General features: G+C 44.8%; 2 protein-coding genes across 2 annotated transcripts; both read left to right on the top strand.

Moving 5' to 3' along the window:
- Positions 1 to 67: 67 nt before the first annotated feature.
- LOC120645396 (protein ACCELERATED CELL DEATH 6-like) lies at positions 68 to 6,658 on the top strand. The gene is made up of 4 exons (XM_039922183.1): positions 68 to 639; positions 2,654 to 3,292; positions 6,321 to 6,443; positions 6,650 to 6,658. Exons 1-4 carry the CDS (start codon positions 112 to 114, stop codon positions 6,656 to 6,658), a joined length of 1,299 nt encoding a protein of 432 aa, XP_039778117.1. The 5' UTR covers positions 68 to 111.
- Positions 6,659 to 8,145: 1,487 nt separating this feature from the next.
- LOC120643842 (F-box/WD-40 repeat-containing protein At3g52030-like) lies at positions 8,146 to 13,658 on the top strand. The gene is made up of 9 exons (XM_039920321.1): positions 8,146 to 8,513; positions 9,421 to 9,606; positions 9,817 to 9,871; positions 10,322 to 10,420; positions 11,049 to 11,152; positions 11,388 to 11,477; positions 11,758 to 11,900; positions 12,191 to 12,275; positions 12,984 to 13,658. The coding sequence occupies exons 1-9, from the start codon at positions 8,329 to 8,331 to the stop codon at positions 13,354 to 13,356; spliced, it is 1,320 nt and encodes a 439-aa protein (XP_039776255.1). The 5' UTR covers positions 8,146 to 8,328; the 3' UTR covers positions 13,357 to 13,658.
- The last annotated feature ends 8,280 nt before the right edge of the window (positions 13,659 to 21,938 follow it).

Below are 21,938 nucleotides of genomic sequence, written 5' to 3'. Positions count from 1 at the left end.
CAGGACTGAGGAGTGAGGAGGATTAGCTAGTTACAACTTACAACTTCGCAATCGAGGTAATTTCATGTGCAAAATCTCTCTCAAAATTTGTAATTGGCGTTGCCTGCAGAGATGGTTGACCTGCTGCTGGAATGGCGGCCGGCTCTCGCCGGCGAGGTCGACAGCGACGGCGGCACCCCGCTCCATTTCGCGTCGTCAGATGGCGACCGCGCCGTCGTGCGCGCGATCCTGCGCGCGGGGCCACCGGGAATGGTGTACAAGAAGGATTACTTGGGCGGCCTCTCGGCTCTCCACGTCGCGGCGCGGATGGGCCACCGCCGCGTCGTCGAGGACATGCTGGAGGCCTACCCCGACGCCGCCGAGCTCCGGGGCGGCGACGGCGGGACCTTCATGCACGCCGCGGCGAGGGAGAAGCGGTCCAAGGTGGTGTCCCTCGCCATCGGGAAAACCAAGCTGCGGGGGCTCTTGGACGCGCAGGACCGGGACGGGAACACGCCGCTCCACCTCGCGGTGGCCGCAGGCGCTCCCGCCGTCGTCGAGGCCCTGCTGCGGAAGGGCAAGGTCCGGACGGATGTCCTCAACAACGACGGGCGCCCGCCGTTGGATCTCGCCACGGGATCGACAAGCTTCTTCACCATGGTGAGCAGCTTCTTCATCATAGGCACGATTGTTTTCTAATGCAAATTCCAATTTGAGTACCGGCGGTTCCTAAACTTTTAAAATACATTTTTTAATCTTTAAACTTTTTTTTTGAGTTATCGATCTTTGAATTTATTCCAAGGTGTCACATTTTTCCTAGTAATTCTGGTTCCTACTAATTCTGGTGCATTCCCTTGCACCAGAGGGGGCCACGTCACCTAAATCACCTCAGCCGTCAGATAGGCCAATCCAACGGCTACGAACAGTTGGGAATGTAAATTTTGCAAAAAAACCCCAACTTTGGTGAAATTAACTCGCAGTCCATCCATGGCAATTTTGCAAAAGAGCCCCTGAACTTTGTGAATATTAATTTCCTACTAATAATTCCTAACTAATTCTGGTGCATTTCCTTGCATTGGAGGGCGGCCACGTCACCCAAATTACCTCGGCCATCGGATGGGCCGATCCAATGGCTTGGAATAGTCGGGAATGTAAATTTTGCAAAAAGTCCCCCCAACTTTAGTGAAATCAACTCGCAGTCCATCCATGATAATTTTGCAAAAGAGCTCTCGAACTTTCTGAATGATAATTTTACAAAAGACTCCCTGAACTTTGACGAAATCAACACGCACTCTATTGATAGGAATTTTACGAAAAATACCTGAATCTGGGTAAAATCAACACTCTGCCTACGTCTCTTTTATGTAAAACCCCCTGAACTTTGGTATAATCAATCTGCACTGCACGAGCATCAATTTCCCAGAAACTCCCAAGAATTTTTGTGAAACCAACCCCTTAATATGTATCATTGACGGGTTAATCGCCTCCCACACTTACACGTTGCATATATCACAGCATCGACACCTATGATGACTGCCACACACATGTTTTCTCACTACGAACGCATGGGGACGATTCATAGACATATTTTAACGTTCCACACCTCACACACATACATTTCACAACCCAAATCAAATTTGACCGAGCCCGCAAATAAAACTTTATAAGCACTGATATATATGTCCAGGGCAGGCCTCTCAGGGCGCCAACGGCGCGACATTTTTTCTAGTAGGTCCCTAATCTCTCAAAATGAATTTTTAAGTTCATAAACTTCTCGCGATACGGTGTCCTACACGTCTATAAACTCTCAAGATGCTATTTTTAATTTAATAGAAATATTGCTTTGCTACTTTAAGCTAATGGAAAATTCTTTTGCTACTTTAAATTTGATAAAAATGCTATTTCATTTTTATTGAGAAATGGGAACAAATTATCTTAATAAATTTTTACAAAGTGTATGCAAAATATAAATAGTTAGTAGGAAATATTCAGAATTAGCATTGATATTGCTATGTTAACGAGAAAACTATAATGTCCACTATTGATATCAAATGATCTAGATTAATCCATGATGTATGGTTAATAAGCAAGTACTTCAGAATTAAAATAGTCTTGATAGTATGATTTCAAAATGAATCGGCTGATAAAATAGTTTAATAATCCGTTTTGAATACAATTAATTAATGCTAATGTTCAAGAATATAAAAATTCACTTTGCGCGTTTAGGGACCAAAATGATACATTGAGGTAAATTTTGGAATCTGGAGATTCATCTTGAGTGTTAGGGTCCCGACTGACACCTTCGGACAGGTTTAAAAATCTAAAAATACATTTTAAAAGTTTATAGACCTAGATGATAGGGAACATATCATGTACAAATCGACCCCTTCGTGCAAACCGTGCAGACTTCAATCTGGTCCACCGGATCAACATCTAAGAGGGTGTGCGTGAGGAATGGGAGGGAGGATTTGCAAAATTATGATTAGAGGAGGATGATTAATTGTAAAATTATTCAATCTCCCATGCCCTTTGGATGTTGATCCGGTGGCGTTCAGATTGAATTTTGTACGGTTTGCACGAATCGATTGGTTTACACCTGATATGCTAGACAAGATCAGAACCGTCCATATATTTTACTCTTCCAATTAACTTGGTGGTCGATGTTGCTCATCAGGTGAGCCTGGTGGTGACGCTCGCCGCGTTCCGGGCAAAGCTCCGGCCGCATAGGCAGGACCACGCGAAACCGTGGAGCGGCGGCGACGTCGGGAAGTGGATAGACAAGATGTCCGACTCCCTCTCGGTGGTGGCCGTGCTCATCGCCACCGCGGCGTTCGCCGCCGGGTTCAACCTGCCAGGCGGGTACGGCGACAACAACGGCAAGGCGAACCTCTCGGGCAGCCCCGTCTTCAAGATCTTCCTGGTCCTGGACACCGTCGCCGTGGCGGCGTCCGTGACCGCGGTGATCCTGCTCGTCTACGGGAAGGGGTCGCGCTCCACCGGGTCGTGGAAGAGCTTCGCGGCGGCGCTGCTGTGCATGTGGGTGGCGCTGATCAGCCTGCTGCTGGGCTACTACATGGCGCTGAGCTCCGTGACGAACACGAGGGCGGTCTACCGCGTCGGGCTCATCGTGATATACGTCGGCGTATCTGTCCTGCAGTTGTGCATCGAAAACTGGGTTGGCCCGTCGTCGTCGTCCTGCACGGTCTGGAGGTTTTTCCTGGTTCATCAGCTCCGGCGATCCAAGGGAAGACGTGCCGTCAAGCGGCAGTTTCCTCTCGCCGGCGCTTCCGTGCTCAGCTTCTATGCGTATCAAGTTATAACTTTCGTAGCGTTTATCATTTTTGGATTCTTCCTTGAATGGAAAGGTAAAACGGGCACCTCACCTGCGCAAGCCCCCTCTCCTCTCTAGAGAGAAAAAAAATGTAGCAGCTCTGATTGGTTAGTCACTGCTATAAATATGCTCTTCAATTCCTCATACGAGTTATGCTCGAAAAAATTTGGTTCTAGGAAACTTGTATCTACAACAGTTAATCTTCAAAATATGCTGGTAGAGGTAGTGTTGCGTGCGTGTATATGGGTGAGTGATCATTTGAGTCTGTATTGTGTTTTGTAAAAAAACAATAGGAACATTGCTGTATCTAATGTTTAGAGTGTTTGTGATAGGCCGTAACCTTGATTATTCCGATATGGTTCCTTCTTCTAAAAAAGCAAATTAGCCTGCCAGCCAAATAGTTTATGAAAATGAGTGAGATGAAAAATCCTTCATAAGCTGTCCAAATTGTTCCTAGGCACCACAAGCATGCCTTCAGTTTCCAGGGTTGCTGAGATCATGACCATTTTCCTGCACAGTATGCCCTCATCGTAAAAAACTAGAGAGATGGCGAGGCATTGCCGCGCTGGAGGCCCCTTGCTCGAGCTTTATATATGAAATGTTGATATGAAAGATTGCCTACCAAAAGAAGAATAGTTATTGCACATTAATTTTTTAGTTTATATTTTTGAATTTTCTATGTAAGAGTTCTTGTGACATGGGGGTTCACAGTTGAACAGTACCACAAAAAACTTGACAACAAAAGGATAGAAGTATAGGTCCTGTAGGCCGTAATTCGTGTTGTAGGATTGTAGTTGAGACAGGCTTTACTTTTGTATTCAAAAATTTTTGACGTAAAGATGTTTTGGTGTCTGAATCGTAGGTAGAGTGCATCCTACGCAAATATCTATGCGGATGAATTGTAGAAGTGCTTTGAATTTGAAATTGTACTACTATCAATAAGTAGAAGTGCTACAATAAAGTGATGAAACAGGAAATACTTGAGTAAAATGTCAAAATTACTTGCTTACATATCCACTTGTAAAAAATATCAAAATTTTCTACATGGAAAAAATTACTTGAGCAAGTTCCACTAAAATAAAAAGTCCTAGACTTTATCAACAGCATGTAGGCATAAATATAACATCACTGTAAAAATTCCACTTCATGAATCTCAATATAAAACCTAGAATAGATTTACTTAAACATGGCATAGAACAAGATCTAATAAAATCTATAGCTAGAGATTTCCTTTGGTCCTGACATTTTTTTTCACCGAGCCAAACTCCTAGAATCTAAACCACAGTCCAAAAATCACTATTAGTGAATGCCCAGAACTTGAGATACAATTAAGTGCTAATAAACTTATCTTTTATCCTAGAGCTAAAAATATGTAGAAAGTTAACATGGTCATGTACAGAAAGATGTAGATCTAGTTGCAAGAAACCCCAAACATTTTAGTTTGCATTTTTTTATGTTTCTACAATTTTATATGAATTTTACAAGTTCGCAGGTTTAACTAAAAAACTAAAACTTAGCTTTCACATATAAGCCATCGGCCTTTTCTATTCAGGACCCTAGAAAGACCTCAATCTTTGCAATGTCATCCTAGGTGGGGCTGCAGCAGAGGGGCTTCAATTCTCAGCGTTGGGAGGCTCGCCAGCAGCGGAGGAGGGGTGGAGGAGCACCGGTGTGTGTGTGTTGGGGGGGGGGGGGTTGCGAGCAACATCTCGGTGGGTTGATTTGGGGTTGGGGACGACTGTAGATGTGAGCTCGGCGGAGCAGCAAGTGTTGTGGTGATAGGCGGTGATTCGGGGACGCTCCGACTGACCTAGGCGATGGGGCTTGGGTCGGCGAGGACCAGGGAGCAAAGGGGAGCGGTTTGGGCGGGGGAGAGGTGGAGGGAGGAGCTCGGTGGTGAGCTCCGGCGGCGGCGCGACGCTCGGGAGGCTGCCCGTTCAGATTGGCCTTCGATCTCATGATCCGACAGCATAAATTTTTCTAGGCGACGTGGTAGAGAATCGCCCGGGCACGGACGCGCTTTCGTGTTTTAGAGATGACAATGTTCTGATATGTTTTAGGAATTCATTAGCCGTTAGTATATTAAAGAGAGGTAGTTATCACATAAAAAGCATACAAACTCGATATGTTGGCTCTCATCATTATGTTCCTGAACTCTGAAGCCTTCTTTATTGTCCGCATGGATGGCTTGAAAAAGTATGGCACGAAGAAGGGTGTGTTTGGTTGAGCTTTTTTCGGTTGTGGCTTTTGAAGAAAGCCAAAAAGCCAACCAAAGAATTCAAAACCTATACCTACTTTTCTCCAAAGCCTGCTATTTTAGTGCAAATCCAAAAGCAGGCCCCCCTGCTTTCCCTTGCCGTGGCCGTGAAAAGTTTGAAAAAATTATCCACTGCCACTCGTTATGTGCGCACCGATTCGTTCTCTCTTTTCATTTTTTCGATCCCTTCCCCGACCCAAGCGTCCGCGCCCCTCTCTGGCAATCCACCCACCGCCGGCCCCAGCCACCACCGCCGGTTTGCGACCCCGTGTTAGCGCCGCCTCTCTTCCCTGCAACTCTAAGGGCGAGCCGCGGCTAGTAAGGATGGCAACGGGTACAGAAAAACCGCAAATCCGCGGATACCAAACCCGGTGAGTGCGGATTCGGGTCTGGGTTTGTACCCGTGGGCGCGGACGCGTGTACAACTCTAAACCCAACGAATATCTTGTAACGGATTTGAAAAATTGCTATCCGAACCCGCAAACCCGATGATAAATGGGCCCAAACACCCCTGTATATAAAAGATCTAGGGTTTCAGTTTCACTCTCCCCATTCTCAACCCCCTCCCCTCACTCCCGGCCGCCACCCCCACCAGCGCATTTCCCTCGTCCCCCCCTGGCCGAGCACTCGAACCCTCCTCGGCCCTCCTCGACCTTGAGCCCCTCTTCCGCACCGGCGGGCGGCGGCGCAGTGCCGCATCCCCACCCGCTCGATCGCTCTTTTACGATTTTACCGGCCGTTGCTCCCCTGCAGGGCCGCGCTTCTCGGCCGACCGCCGCTCCCCGCCGGGCGGTGCTCCCCGACTGGCCGCCGCTCCTCATCGCGCGGCGCTCCCCGCCGGCCTCCTGCAGAGTCAGCCTCCTCAGCTCTTCATCTGTAGGTCCAGCCTCCTCAACAGGCCAGGCTACGCGCCTAGGCCCCCGACGCCAGCGTCTAACTTATGCACGTCCACAGGTACGGTGCTTTTCATCCTCACTCCTCACGTATGTACTCACTGATATACTCGTATATGCTAGATCTGCTCTTGTATATGCTTGATCTACTTGTATTTGCATGATCTGAACATGTTAATTGTTCTGCAGTTGCAATGACTAGTACTTCTACTCCTAGTAGCTCCCAAGTTCCAGGATCCCAAGCATCAGTTGCTGTAGTGGCTGCGGCAGTGCGGCTGATACAACAAAAGATAATGAGTGTATCATGTATCAAGACTATTTATTTGTTCGCTTGGATGTATTAGACTACTTATTTCCGGGTTTAAATTTACTTGTTTGCTATTTATTAATTTTTGCATGATGTCAAAATTGAATTATATGTTTGATTTTCTAAACTTGTGGGTACACGGGCGTGCTCGCGGGTATACGGGTATCCGCGGATAGCGGGTACGGGTATCATTTTATATCCACGGCGGGTTGCAGGCGCGGGTTTGGGCTTGTGGGTGCGGGTCTGTGAAGTTAGTATCCGCGTGGATTTTATCCGTTGCCATCATGAGCGGCTAGCGCGAGGTCATCCACCATGAGCTCCGCCGATGCGAGGTCCTCCGCCGCCTCCGGCGCGAGCTCCACCTCCTACGAGGGCCGCGAGCTCTGCTGTAGGGGGCGGGCGCTGCTGTGGGGGCGAGCTCTGGTGTGAGGCCGGCCGCGGGCGCCGCGCCCAGGCTGCGGGCTCCTCTGGTCTGAGGCCCGGCTGCCATTCCTTCGCGTTGAGAGGGAGAAGAAGGGGGCTGACGAGCGGGGCCTATTCGTCAGCGAGAGATAAGTAAGGAGGGTTATGGATGACATGTGGGGTTTGCTTAGCAGTTTTTTCAAAAGCCATAGTTGTACAACCAAACAATTTTCGGCTTTCTCACGGTCTATAGCTCACTATAGTTTTTTTCACAGTCACAGCCCACAACTACTTTTTCAAAAGCCATGGATCAACCATACACACTCGAAAGCTGACGACTGAGTTGAAGCAAAATATCAAGCCCTTACAATCTGGAGTTTAATGTTGTTACCCCCAACTATTCAGTTTGTTCACTTAATTGCGGTTTGAAATTTGTCCTAACGAAATTTATCCTTTTTCTCATCTGTTGTGAATTTAAGTTCAAGTTTTGTGAGGTGGAAGATAAAATCATACGGCACTGCGCTTTGGACAACATAATATTGCCAAAATATTTCTGATAAGTTACTCAATATGTTAGCATGATTTTGTTGTGCTCGCGAATAGTAGCGCTACTCGGGGTATTGAAGCATCAGAAAAAAAAACACCCTAAAATGCTATATCAAACACCAACTATCCATCCACCATGAGCAAAAGAGATTATTTCCGACATATCCTATAATTCTGGAAGTTGAAGCTACGTTATCAGCCAAACAGATGTGTTAGCACCACATGTTTACTGGAGCTTCGAGGTAGATCTGCTTCATGTTGGAGTTAGACAGACAGCTGTGGAACGGAGCTGGGAGCCTGGAATTCGTGGAGTGGAACCATCCCAAACGGACTCTGTTATTTTTGTTCCATTTTTTCAAAAAAAGAAATTTGTTGTAAGCCCAGTTGCGGCCCAGGATAAACAGTTGTGGATTTTTTTTGAGATCAACAGTTGTGGAGTTTTTTTTTTGAGCAAAACAGTTGGGGAGTTAAGCGGCGGCTCTGGCCACCGCCGTCGCCTCGCGTCGTCCACAAGCCCCCCCCCCCCCCCCCCCCCCCCCCCCCCCCCTGTCTCTCTCTCTCGGCTCCGGTCTCGAACCGGCCGGGAGGTCAGGTGGGGGAGCAGCACGCCAGCATGGAGGCGAGCAGCAGCCGGGGCCGGAGCGGGAGCGCGGTTCTCAAGCGCCGCAGAGGCGCCGGCGCCGGCTCCAGCTCCGGGTCGACGGCGCAGTCGCTGAACGACGACATCCTCCGCTCCGTCTTCTCCCGCCTGGACGACCACTTCGACCTCGCTCGATGCTCCGCCGTCTGCAGCTCCTGGTACGCCGCCGCTCCCCTTCCCCCTTCCAGTTATCCGCCTGGTTGCTCTTGCTCGAATCAGCACCCGCTCCCTAAGTTTTATGGTACCATCTTTCGCTTTCGTGGCTTATCTAGTCAATCCATGATTTCGCGGACAGCCAATTTGTGCATCTTGCGTTGCTTTCCCGTTCACCCATGATGGGTTCGGTTTAATAAGTTCAGGACCGAACAGTAGGAACCGGCGTCCAGTGGTTTTCTGTGCTAGCTCGTTCTTCTTGGGAGACGGGAAAAACTTAGCTTTTGGTGGTAGGGAGGTATTGATTTCATCAGGATCCTGGGTACTCATAGAGGCTGCTCCTCATAAACGGAAATTTTCGTCTTATGAGAACTAGGCCTCTGCAGGTTAGATGTTTGCTGCGTGTTCTGTTATATTACAGTGCACCATATTGGCTGCGAGAGAACACCTGAAACATTAGATTGGGTCTGTTTCACTAGGAAGTAGATCCGGCAACCAGGAGTGCCTGATTTTGAGGCACTGGATCACTGATGGGAGTAGGTGAAGCCATGGACTTGTGGCTATCTGAGATGCATTTTGTTCTCACCGTTTATCTGGATCTTTGTATGAACCATGATACCTTTAGGATCCTAATAATTAATTTTATGTATTGACAATGACTGTGCACGTCTACAACCCTTTTAAGCTAGTGTTATTAATGGTTCCAGACGAATTGTTGCTAAAAAAAAAGGTTCCAGACGAATTGTTGTGCCATAAACTCCCGCAATAGATGATGCTTTTTTGTTTGACATTTTTTTTTCACTCCAGTTTGTTTCGTTGGGTGACTTTTTTCCTTGTGACATATCTGAAACTCTGGAGCTATGTACCAGTGTTGATTAACATGTGCAGTATGATTTCCTCCTTGGTTTATAGGAATAGGATAATTGTAACAGCCCATCTCATGAGGGACCTGTATTACAAGAGGAATCCACCAGTAAGAGGTTCAAGCTCTAACATTTCAGTGAAAAGTTACTTTGAGGCGCTTGCAATGGATGAGCATGCATCTTCGTTGTCTAGTGGGCCAGCTGATGCCTATCAGTGGATTGGCCACCCAATGAGGTAAGAACTCATGTTATACCTCCTAGGCTCCTATATATTGTGTATAATGACAGGGGTTCTTGTTTGTTCAGTCACAAAAGATTGTATACTTTATATTTTCTGCTTTTACAAATCATGCTTATTTTTGAGCTACTGTACATTGTATAAGTAGTAGCTGAATAATCAATATTCATATTTTTTCCCCTTTAAGTTTCTTAATTTTTTTTCCAGGGCTACTTTGTGCCGTATGAAGGGTGGTTCGATTTTAACTGGAGTTGGAGATAAGGTAGGGGTTGCATCGTATAATGTTCTTAATATGTTTAATCAGCATAAATATCAAACTTAATTTGGAGTTACGTTAAATTAACCATAGTCGCTGTTCTATTTGTATTATTGAGCTATATGGTATAGATGTTGCAAAACACCATCTCAATTTTGAACCCTTACATGTAGTATGCCTGGCAGGTTTATTTTGGAAATAATGGTGTACAAAGAGACTATTGTTGAGACAATACCATAATGACATAGAACGTGACATAACATGATTATGTTGTTGTTTCAGATGGTTTGCTTGTCTCATTGATCAATCATCCATAGTTCCTGATTGTTGAATGACTTAACATGACTATGCTGTTATTTCTAGTGATTGATATCTGTTTTTCTGACTATTTTCCCTAATATGATGCTCATCTACAAATAGCTCATAGTTTTGACATTATTTTTCTTTCTTTGGCAGTTTCTCCGACTTTGGTCTGCTGAAACCTGCAAATTCATGAATGAGTACAATGTGCCGAATGCTAAAACATTGGTTGACTTTGATTTTGATGAAAATAAGGTAATCAATATCGGTGCACGTCCAATTTCTTATTTGGGTATCACTTGCTGTGGTCTTTGTGCTTGACTGATAGAGCTAACATTACTTGAGTTAAGGCGCACAGAAGTTTAAAATATGCTTTCTTGTTCGCACATGCTTCTTTGTTGCAGGTTGTAGTGTAGAGGGCATGTATCACCTCTTTATATGACATAAACTTAAGCTGTCGTTCCAGCGCATCAATATTATAACATACTGACTGTCGGATTTGTACTCCGGCAAGTCCACCAGAGGTATGCCCAGACGGTAGATTTGAGGTGAGGGAGATCGCAGAACCAAGAACATGGTGGTAACACAAAGACAACGATTTAGATAGGTTTGGGCCGCAAAGAGCATAATACCCTACATCCTGTTGGGGGTGGATCTGTATTGCCTTGTATTCGGGATGAGAAGCCGTCGAGGAAACTAGTTTGTTTCCAGGGTCATCATCCAAACTAGTTTGTTTTATTCATGGAATATGTACATGTACTGAACCGAAATTGAGTTGTTATAGTTGAAATAGCTTTGTTTCACAATTTTATACCACAGCATGTCTCTTGACACAAGGTGGACTTTTTTCCTACCAGAAAATTTATTCCAGTGCTCTGTGAAGATTGTAGGTTTGACTAGCTCCCAAATTTGCATATGGAGACGGAGTGAACCAAAAAGCATATTTCAATCTGGTGGAGCCTTGTTCAATCATGGGTTATGCATGAGGTGAGGAGGCTGGGTTTCATTTCCTGATCTTCCATGCCTTTTTTCAGGCTAATTACAATATTAATGTTAGCTGCTAGCCACCTATTACTAATATTTTGAAGTTGTGTTCGAGCATGAAATTGCAGTGGAGGGGTCATGAATAAGTTTGTGAATGTCCCACCATTATGACTTGCTTAGAAAGTGTTATTTTTATTTTGATTAGGAATTTTTACCTAATGTTCATTTGCTTGTGCAGTTTTGCTGACCCGGAGGTTGTAATTGGCTGTGAGGATGGGCGAGCCTTTGTATATGATATGTACAGTAGGAGTTGTTCAAGTATTTATCGGTAAGTGCCTTACCAGATTTTTCTTCATTTTAATATGTTGGCACCTTTTGCAGCTACAAGCTCTGTTCACTGGAATTGCTTGATCAATTTCACAACTTTAAGCTGCGAACTTTATTTGCAACATCATTGAAGTAGAAAAATATTTGTAAGAGTAGTGAAAACAAAAGGAATTATGATAGTCATGCATATAGGAAGATATTTTTTCGTGAGGTTAATTTGTTGTTCTTATTGTAACTTAATGTGTTCTGGAATTGATCCCTGTTTAAAATTTGCAATACAGGCTTCATTCTTCTCCTGTGACATGCTTGACAATAACAGATGATCAGCTGATTCTTGGTGGTTCTACATTTGGAAATATAGCTATTGTGGATCAAACCTCAGGGCAGAAGTTAGGTGTTCTGAAATCAGCTTATGCACCATTAGGTGAGCATTCGACTAATTGCCAATGATAAGCATGGTCAACTTCCAGAAGTGATGTGTGCTTATATAAATGTTCTTTTTTATCTGATGTTTTATACAAGGTTAGCAATTTCTTCTATTACTAATATTATTGTTAATTGTTAATTACCTGCAACAATTTGGATAATGTATCCTTGGTTGCTATATCGAGCTGTATTAAGTTTGTACTTATTGGATATTTAAGGTAATGTAATTAATCAAATCTCGTTTGAAACATTGTGGTGTAATTACTCAAATATTTTTCTCCATTTCAGCAATAAGATCCTTATCTTTCAACACAAATTCACACATGATATTCGCTGGCTCGTCTGCTGGTTATGCACATTGCTGGGACTTAAGGTCAGTAAACAATACTGCACAGCTGTCTGGTTTGCTAAATATCTGAGGCTGTATCAATCACAATTTGACAAATCATGAGAATTTTAACATGGTTTCTGCAGATATCCTGAAAGAAAGGAATTGCATATATGTTTATCTCATTATCTGATGAAATTAGGAATCACTTCTTCCTTCGATGTTTGAATAGATGGATAAATAGTTGCGAAGTGAATTGTTATTGCAGCATTTAATATAAAGTAAATAATTTGTTGTGTTGTACTTTTGTGTTATATGAAAAGTCATTATGAAACTTTTTTCATTTGAACCTATAAATTTTGAGGATTTTGCATGTCATATTTTATCAAATGAGCTAGTTGGGAACTCAGATTGCTTTAGCATGGTGTGTTACTAAGTTTATACCTCTAAAGCTTTTCCCCAACTTATTAAGTCTTGTGAATTACTATCTAGATGCGAACTTTTATTGGACAACCGCAATTCATGTTAGCAATCTGCTCATTCTAAGATTCATTTGATCAACCGCATTTTCATGGTGCTTTGCTATTTCTTATTACTTTCACAAGTATTTGAGATAATAGTTAGAGAGTTCAAATGCTGCCACCAACAAGAGTGTTTGTAACACATCCCTGTGGTGAACTGCTAATGCCAGAGTTAAGCAAATCATAATTGTGATCTCATCATGGTTCTTTTTATTCTCTGTTGTTGCTTCAGGACTCTGAAACCTCTTTGGGAACCAAGAGTCAGCCCAAACGTCATATACAGTGTACATCACTTGCCAGGTGACACAGCAACACTGGCAGTCGGTGGCATTGACGGTGTGCTTCGGTTGATATGCCAAAGAACCGGTGATACCATTCGAAGCATTATCGTGGATACAAATCCCCCAGCAGAATCCGCATCGAGATCCAGGCATCAAATTGAGAAGAAGCGTGTTCGTGAGGTTGCCCCGGATGCCCAAGTGGACAACATCTCCACACGCTTGCGCCCTCAGATTACCAGCCTATCAGTTGGCATGAAGAAAATCGTGACCACCCATGGCGAAAACTACATTAGGGTCTTGAAGTTTCGCCCGAAAAAGTCATAAAACTGCATTCTAGATGTGACCTAGTTGTCTGGTAGCCCACGTTTGTAAGTTGTAACCTGTACGCTCTCTGAATAATATGGTGTGTCATGTATTATGTAACTGTAAGAATAGCTTGAAAAGCTGAAACATAGGTTGATGTACTGTTGCTCTTAAGATGCCTGAATCAGGAGGGCTAATGTCTGTGGGTCAAGAGTTGGACATATATGATTGTAGAAAAAAAACTGTTTGTAGTCAGTTTATGATAAGTGGTTGTAGAAAAGAATGTTAATTTCCTTTTTTAAAAGAGAAGAATGTTTATTCTATAGTTCTATGAATAGAAAACAGAAGGTGTCTTCGGTTTATGATAAATGGCCTGTTAAACTACTGCTGCTGAACCTACTTTGAGCATCATATTCTAGCTGGCACGGGCGGCGGGTGTTGCCAAGTTTGCTGGTGTTTAGATTTGTGCAAAATTGAGTTGTCTCCCTGGTTTGTCTTCGGTGATAGTTTTCAAACATAATGATGGTTTATCGGACAAAGAATGTAAAAACAAGCAGGTATACTCATGTAGAGTCGATCACATAATCATTGGTTTTAGAATGCAGTTCATTAAATTGCATAAATTTTATTTCAAAAATTCCCGTTCAAAAGGATATGTGCTGTGTCGTTGTGATCAGAAATTTGTTGCAAAATTTCGAGGCCCCCGAGACCCAGAAACGTGGACCGTTAGTCCTGATCAAAACAAGGCCTGCTATTGGATTGGGCCCAATGGGACCGTGCATTCGCCTCTCATTCATTTTAAACTTCCAAGTTATACCATATCGCTTCTGAAAGATGGGACTCGCATGTTCATATGCTGTCGCCCGGATGGTCTTGTCACCACGAGGTAACCGTGGTAAGCAATCATCATATGATTGAGAATTGGATTGGAAATCCTATAGCTGTTTGCTGGCACACTACACGCTGTGGTTAAAGCTTTTTTGTTTTTTCCCCATGCATGTAAGAGTAAGGATGGATCCGGATGCCTGAACATCCGAATTATCCCTATTCGTATCAGTTTAAAATGTAAATATGGATATCCGTATCCATATTTGAATTTAATATGAATGTCATATGGATGCATCCGAATTCGATTTTAAGAATTTTTCTCTATCCGATTCCATATTCGTATTCGAAGAATATCCGATCACATCCGTATCCGTCCGTATCCGCAAAAAAAAAGTGACTAGTGAGACAATCTTAAACTTATCTTTATACCTATTACTTAATGATGTACACTATTTAAATTATTTAGAAAGCTAGATAACTAATAATATATTTATTAAAATTAGTAATGATATAAAAATTAACTTTAACTATTTAATATATTTATTTCATGATAAAAATTATTTAATACGAGTCAAATTAATTATTTATTTAATGATAAAATCTGTTTTTATATATCTTAATTATTAAGTATTTAAATAATTATTTATTTTACATTTATAATTAGTATTATATATTTAATATAAAAGCTATGCATAGATAATTATATTCTTTTTTATTAGCTATCTCCTAATCCTTTACTCCCTACTTGTATAATGATTTTGATCTACTATAAAAATATTGACAAAATAAACTGATACTCATGATAGCTCTATGTTTCAAATCGAGAAGGTATCCGGATTCGTATTCGGATTCGAACTATCCGTTTTATATTCGTATCCGATGAGATCCGCATTCGTATTCGTATCCGGATTAAAATGTGATAAAAGGTGACATCCGGATCCAATTTCATCCGTATCCATCCTTATGTAAGAGGCCAATGGTGAAGAGCACACAAACTCACGCTACTACAAAAATAATTTGTAGCAACGTCTCGATTTTTTTCTAGGGGCGGGTCAAAATTTGACTCGTTGCTATAAATGGAGCAGAGTTACTGTAGCAACCGACAAGCCCCAAAAATTATATTTTTAGGGGCAGATCACCCCTTCACCCGCCCCTACAAATGGACCCATTTTTAGGGGCGGGTGTGGGGGGGGGGGGGTGATCCGCCCCTAAAAATGCCTTTTGTAGGGGCGGATCACCCCCTCACCCGCCCCTACAAAGTTTGAACACAGCGAGCGGGTAAAAATCGAGGTGGTAGCAGGGGTGCGGGCGACCACAAATTTTCTATTTATTTCTATCCTTCCTATCCTCTCACGGCAACCACCTCTCTCTCGCCCTCTTCCTCTCTCCCTCTCTGCAGCAACCTCTCTTTCCCTCCCCTTCGCTTCCCCTCCTCCTCCTCTCCAGGTGCCTCAGCGCGCGGCGGCAGGCCGGGCCTCAGCGCAGCGGCCGGTCGGGTCACGGTGCAACCAGCGAACCTGGGCACGCGGCGGCCGGCCGGGGCCTCGGTGCGGAAGCCGGAGGACCGGGGCGCGCGGTGGCGGCCGGGGTCTCGGCGCGGCACTGGCGGGAGTGCGTGTAGCAGGTACCCCACGGAGCATGGTGGATCTGGGCATGGTGGAGCGCGTGCGGCATGGTGGATCTGGGAGCACCGGCGGGAGCGCGTGCGGCATGGTGGATCTAGGCCTCCCTCGCCGCCTCCTCTCCGGAGCGCCCGCAGATCTGGGCGGCGGCGGAGCCCGCGACGGGGGCCATGGGGGATCTGGGCCTCCCCCGCCGCCTCCTCGCCGGAGCGCCCGCAGATCTGGGCAGCGGTGGAGCCCGCAGCGGCCGGCCCACGGCGGCACCGGCGTGGGGTCATTTTTTTTAAAAATTTTTAATTGATTTGTAGGTGCAGGTTGTCCCGTCGCCCGCCCTGAAGATCCATCTGTAGGGGAGGGTCGTCCCGTAGTCCGCCCCTGCGGATTGGTTTCCAAGGGCTGATGAAGAGGTGACCCGCCCCTGGAAATGCATTTTTAGGGGCGGGTACGTTACCCGCCCCTGCAAACAACTATTTGGAGCTGCGAGAAGTAGGGGCGGCTGTAGCATCCGCCTTTAAAAATGCCTTTTTACTGCCCCTACAAACCATTTATGTAGTAGTGTCAACCTGTAAAACCAAGAACCAGTACGAATTGAGCATGAATTGGTCTGTAGTTTGGTGATATATTGTATAGCAATCGTGTTGTGAAATCTACTGAATGATCTTGGCTCCCATATAAATTTGTTTGTAAAGGATATTTGTTTTTTTGTAAACATAAATCGGTGCTATTTGTTACTTTCAGTACCAAATGGCAAATGAGTGCCAATTTACTGTCCTCCTGTTCATTGTTCTTGAATGAATTAATCATATCTTCAATGCACACCACAAACAAACTAGGGCACCTCCTCTTAAAAAAACAAAAAACAACCTAGAGGGCTATTCCAAATCGCAGGTGCAACTGGGAATGGTAGCATCACAGGCTCCACAACCATGGGCCGTTCTAGGCCGAAGCTGCTCCCCCACCTTCCGCCTGGCTCGGTGCCTCCGCCGCCGTGAACCCAATCCTCATTCTCAACACCAACCGAGCTTCCCTACCCCACGGTTGCCCACAGGCTCTGGCGCCACCCTGGCGCCTCCACGGCCACCCCCTTGCCAGCATCCACTACTGCAAAAAAGATTTTTAGGGGCGGGTAAAAATATATTTTTAGTGACAGATGCGGTATCCGCTCCTAGTTCTCGCAGCTAAAAATGCAATTTTCAGGGGCGGATAATGCACCCGCCCCTAAAAATCACACCCGCCCCTAAAAATGATTTTTAGGGGCGGGTCACGGCATGACCCGTCCCTAAAAATTGATTTCTAGGGGCGGGTCATGCTATGGCCCGCCCCTACAAATCCTTGTCCATAAAATAAAAAATGTTCAACAAATTGAAAATAGCAAAAGAAAAAAGAAAAAAATTATCTTAGCCAACCAGCCACTAGCCCTGTAGTGTCAAGCTACGATTTTTTGACGAAATATACACACTTGCATCACCTGGGATTCGAACCGCCTACCTCCAGCCTCGCGCGAACCTTCCTTACCACTACACTACACAAAAACATGTGACTCTATGAGGTATGTTATTTTTTTATATTAACTCGGAAATTGATTTGTAGGGGCGGGTGACGCCATCACCTGCCCCTAAAAATATTTTTCTATTTTATTTGAAAATTCATTTAATTGTTTACATATAGCAAAATAAATTAAAAAATGTGAAACTTCTACACTATGGTTATTGTGAACTATAGAAACAAAAAAAATATGTGAAGTATATTTCAGTGTATATAAAGATTAAGATTGTGGAAACCTCAAAGTATGACTTGAGTTATATGAGATACTATATAGTTATAGATATTAGAGAACTAATTCTATTTTTTTGGACCATTAAATGACCTTAAATGAAAAAGTTATCAACTACAAAGTTTTAGATCTCATCATTCTCTACAATTTTGATATAAAATTTGACTTCATCCGAAATCATATAAAAAGTTATGATTTTTTTATGTGGAACTATTTGTAGGGGTGGGCCATATCATCAGCTGTCCCTAAAAATGCATTTGTAGGAACGGGTGAGGCCATGACCCGCCCCTATAAATAGCACCATTTTTAGGGGCGGTTCATGGCGTCACCCGCCCCTAGAAATGTTTTTTAGGGGCGGTGACGCCATGAACCGCCCCTGAAAATGACACTAATTTTTAGGGGCGAGGTGGGGGGGGGGGGGTGACCGGCCCCTAAAAATATTTTGTTAGGGGCGGATTGGATGCTACAGTAGCAACAGGTGAAATTTTGGTCCGTTCCTGAAAAAAATCAAAGTGTTCCTACAAATTATTTTTTTGTAATAGTGAATGCAAGCTCACTTCTTCTCAAATTCCAACCGACTTCCCCTGCCGCCATCCTATCCGGCCGCTATCTCTCACCGCCCCGACGGACAGCGCCCCCACTGCACCGCCTCGCCACCGTCTCGCGTGGCCGCACCACGGGTCCTGCGACCCCCCTGATCTATAGCCCGGTAGCACAGCACCTCGCACTACACCACGGCAGCCGTTAGAAGGCATTTTCGCAGCGGCGTTTTATGGAAACGCCTTCCGTCCTATAAAAATGAGGCGTTACGAGAAAAATGCCTCAAAATCCAGTTGATAAGAGGTGACTTGGAGGAAGGCTACGCCACTTATGAGGCGATTTCACAAAACGCTTCGGAATGCTATGTACCATAGGAAGGTCACGCCACTTATGAGGCGATTTCACAAAACGCTTCGGAAAGCTATGTACCATATGCACAAAACACCTTGAGGAGTGTCATATTGCAATTAACACCCTCCCAGTTGCTTGAGTCAGCAACTCTTTTATGTATATGTGAGAGCCCCTGCAGGTTAGGCCAAATTACCCACGAAGCCAAGTCACTTTCCCCTTCTTCTCCGGCGACTCTGCTCGAACTCCGACCCCGGCGACTCTGCCCCGCAGCCCCGCTCCCGCTCTGATTTTTTCCCGCATATCCCTGCACTAGATCCCGGGTCTCATCCTCATCCGAGCCCAGCGCCTCCTTCTCTGGGAAGCTCCCATCCGAAATTCCAAATCCTTTAAGACCGCGATTGTGACGGAACCGCCAAATTAAAACTCTAAATTAAGCATAATGATTGCCATTTAAACACATCGGGCACATTAACTTAATGATTTAATTTGACGGTTCTTTCTCAACCCATGGCCCAATCGAAACAATACCGTAGTCCCCCGTGAAGGTGGACACAGATGATACAATCACGACAATTACTTGAAAATACAAGAGTAACACACGATAGAGATATGAAGTTTTACAAACCAAGTTTAAATACACATAAGACTTACATAATTTACGTAACTTAAATAATTTACAAACTTTACAATAAAGTAGCCAAATTTCAAATGGAAAAAGAACCTAGAACTATACTAAGGTTCTGCCTCTACACCACCGGCCTGCAAGGAAATCCACTTGAACTAGCGGTCAGACCGGTCCACGGACCGGTTAGACCGGTCTAACAAAACAGACAGGTTGCACATGCAGCCCACACATGCACAACCCCGCGGCCTCCTAATCTAACTATCCGGTCCCATGACCTCCCATCCCTCTGCGTCCCGACGGATGAACTTGGCGCAGCAGGGACAGAAGTCAATGTCTGGGTGTCCTGTAATAAAAATTGGTGGTAACAAAACCTGAGCAACTAATACTCAGCAAGACTTACCCAACTATTGGGTATACTTAGCCCACATATCTAGACATGCACGGCATTTGGTTGGTGGTTATTTTGCAGAAAAAGCGACTAAAGTAATTCCTTACTTTCATTATTTTAGCCCTAGATTCTATATAAAATAACAATAATCTAATATTTGCATAAACTAACTATAGCAAACATGGTGGAGCAACAAATAATAATTCAATGTATTCACCATCACATATAATTATCCTTCTATCATAATACTACGATGCGACGCAGTGATCAAGGTGTTCATATCCGTGAGTGACTGACGGTGAATCGATCCGATTTAACCTTGCAAGGTAGACCTAACTAACACGGCACGCATTTGCTCTGTCGGACTATACATGCCAACCATTCTCCTCCCCGCCTCAAACTACAGAACCGCCCCACCTGCATATAGTTAGCCGAGCCCTACAAGATACCACCAAAAGTAAACTCATGCATCCCAATTCTCAGCGGCCACTCGACTCGCCCTAAGGGGTGGGTAGAAGTTCTGTACTCTCGAAGCGAGGCAATACTCAGTTTACCGGTTAGTACAATTCAAACATGATCAGCAGGGCCAACAACGGTACGGTCCTTAACTAACACAGACGGGGCTAAGGCACCCAGGAACCCTGTCCTGCTGTCATACATACATCCCAACATCATTCTTCGTCCGGTCTCAAATTTCCAGACATTCTATATCAAATTCAATAACTCATGTACCGGAATATAATATATCATATATCTCGCGAGTAACCGGAAATTACTCGACTTCTAAACCTCTTATATCTCGTGAGCGACAAGAAATCACTCGACTTGTACCGAGAACTATTAAGCATATCATTTCTATCGTCCTATCCATACTAGTAGCAGGCCCAGGAAAACCTAGGGATCATGCAACTAAGATTTCAAGCAACTCCTGAAACGTAATGCACACGTAAGAAAATACATATATTGATTCATAAGTTGAAATAATAGGACATGCACCGGGGCTTGCCTTCGGACTGCTGCTCGGTATTAGGGTGAACTGGGCCTTGGGCCGGGTTCTCACGCCTCTCCTCCTGCTGGGCTTGCTCTGGCGGCTCCTGTGGCTCCGCAACCACCTCGTAGACAACCTCCTCCGCTGCGGTTGCTACACGTATGCATATGATATGAGAAATGCACGCATGATTCTAACTCCCTATTTATGCATTTATCAAGCTATAACGGCCTTTACTTAGCATAAACAAAATTGCATGGAAAAAGTTGTCAAATAATACCACCCATGGCTCTATCCTATAGAGCATAAAAATAAGAAGTTAACAAAACTAATTTTGCATTTTTCCCTTTTTCTATAATTTTCTACGCATTTTACAAGCACTGAAGGTCTGTGCTGATCGGATGATCCAAAGTAAGGCCGGATGATCCGGCCATCACCAGAAAGTTTTGGCTTCGGATTGCCGTTAAGTCCCCTTAGCCGAATGATTCTGCCCTAGGCCGGATGATCTGGCCAAACCGTACTTTTTGCCACTGGAAGGTGCCGGATGATTCGACCCTAGGCCGGATGATCCGGACCTGGGCGCGCGGGTGGCGTGTGGCAGTGCTCCGGCGAGGAAACTATGGAAAAAAAGATGGGGGAGGTTGAGGGCTCACCGGGAATCGATTCTTGTGGTCCCGGGCGAGGAGAAACGGACGGGGGAAACAGATCGATGGGGCCCTAAGCTTTGAGCGGCTCCAATGGTGAACGGCCGGAGGAGGGTCGATTCCTGTTGATTCGGCCAGGGATGATCTCGGCTGGGGTTTGGGGAAGGTGGAGGGATGCCTATAGAGACGATTGATCAAAGGAAATCACTTAGAACCTCCTAAAAAGATAGATCGGGGCGGCACAAGTTTGAAGTACCTAGAACGAGCTTTTCATGCACGAAGAACTTGAAATCGAGGGCACCCCGGGGAGGAGCACGTGGAGAAGAAGGTTCCCCACGCCGATTCGAAGCGTCCTTGGCCTTGAGATCGAGTTTGGGTGGAGGATTTGGAGTCTAGGGATGAGGGAGAGAGAGAGCTCGTGAGGGAGAGAGAGAGAGAGAGAGTTAACGGGGAGAGAGTGAGAGAGAGAAAAGAGCCCCGAGGAAAATATAAGGCTGCGTTCCAACAGGGGCCCGAATGATCCGGCTCTCCTTCGGAACATCCGGGGTGTTACAGCGATGCCCCCACAAACCACCATAGGCGGGCGCGAGGCGCACCTGCTCGCAATCTCCTGGTGGTTGCGACGGCTCTAATCCTCTCCTCTCCTATCTCCGCAGGCCGCTCCCTCCCCGTGGAAGTCTCTAGATCGAGGATTTGTTTTTTTTTCATGTTTAACTTTTTGTTCATAGAAAATAACTATTTATTCATATTGTTAAAATATTTGTTTTTGTAAGTCAAATATGTGACTTATATGAATGCAATATCTAAGTCATCTGATGAGGAGTAAGATCCTATCTATAAATC

This window comes from Panicum virgatum, chromosome 8K (assembly GCF_016808335.1).
Source record: "Panicum virgatum strain AP13 chromosome 8K, P.virgatum_v5, whole genome shotgun sequence".
Lineage (NCBI taxonomy): Eukaryota > Viridiplantae > Streptophyta > Magnoliopsida > Poales > Poaceae > Panicum > Panicum virgatum.
This window is presented reverse-complemented; position numbering and strand designations above follow the sequence as displayed.

Coding starts and splice junctions, on each gene's coding strand:
- LOC120645396 (XM_039922183.1), top strand. CDS start 112: ATGGTTGACCTGCTGCTGGAATGGCGGCCGGCTCTCGCCGGCGAGGTC. Junction 640..2,653: donor CGACAAGCTTCTTCACCATG/GTGAGCAGCTTC, acceptor GTTGCTCATCAG/GTGAGCCTGGTGGTGACGCT. Junction 3,293..6,320: donor TCAGCTTCTATGCGTATCAA/GTTATAACTTTC, acceptor GCTCCCCTGCAG/GGCCGCGCTTCTCGGCCGAC.
- LOC120643842 (XM_039920321.1), top strand. CDS start 8,329: ATGGAGGCGAGCAGCAGCCGGGGCCGGAGCGGGAGCGCGGTTCTCAAG. Junction 8,514..9,420: donor TCCGCCGTCTGCAGCTCCTG/GTACGCCGCCGC, acceptor CTTGGTTTATAG/GAATAGGATAATTGTAACAG. Junction 9,872..10,321: donor TAACTGGAGTTGGAGATAAG/GTAGGGGTTGCA, acceptor TTTCTTTGGCAG/TTTCTCCGACTTTGGTCTGC.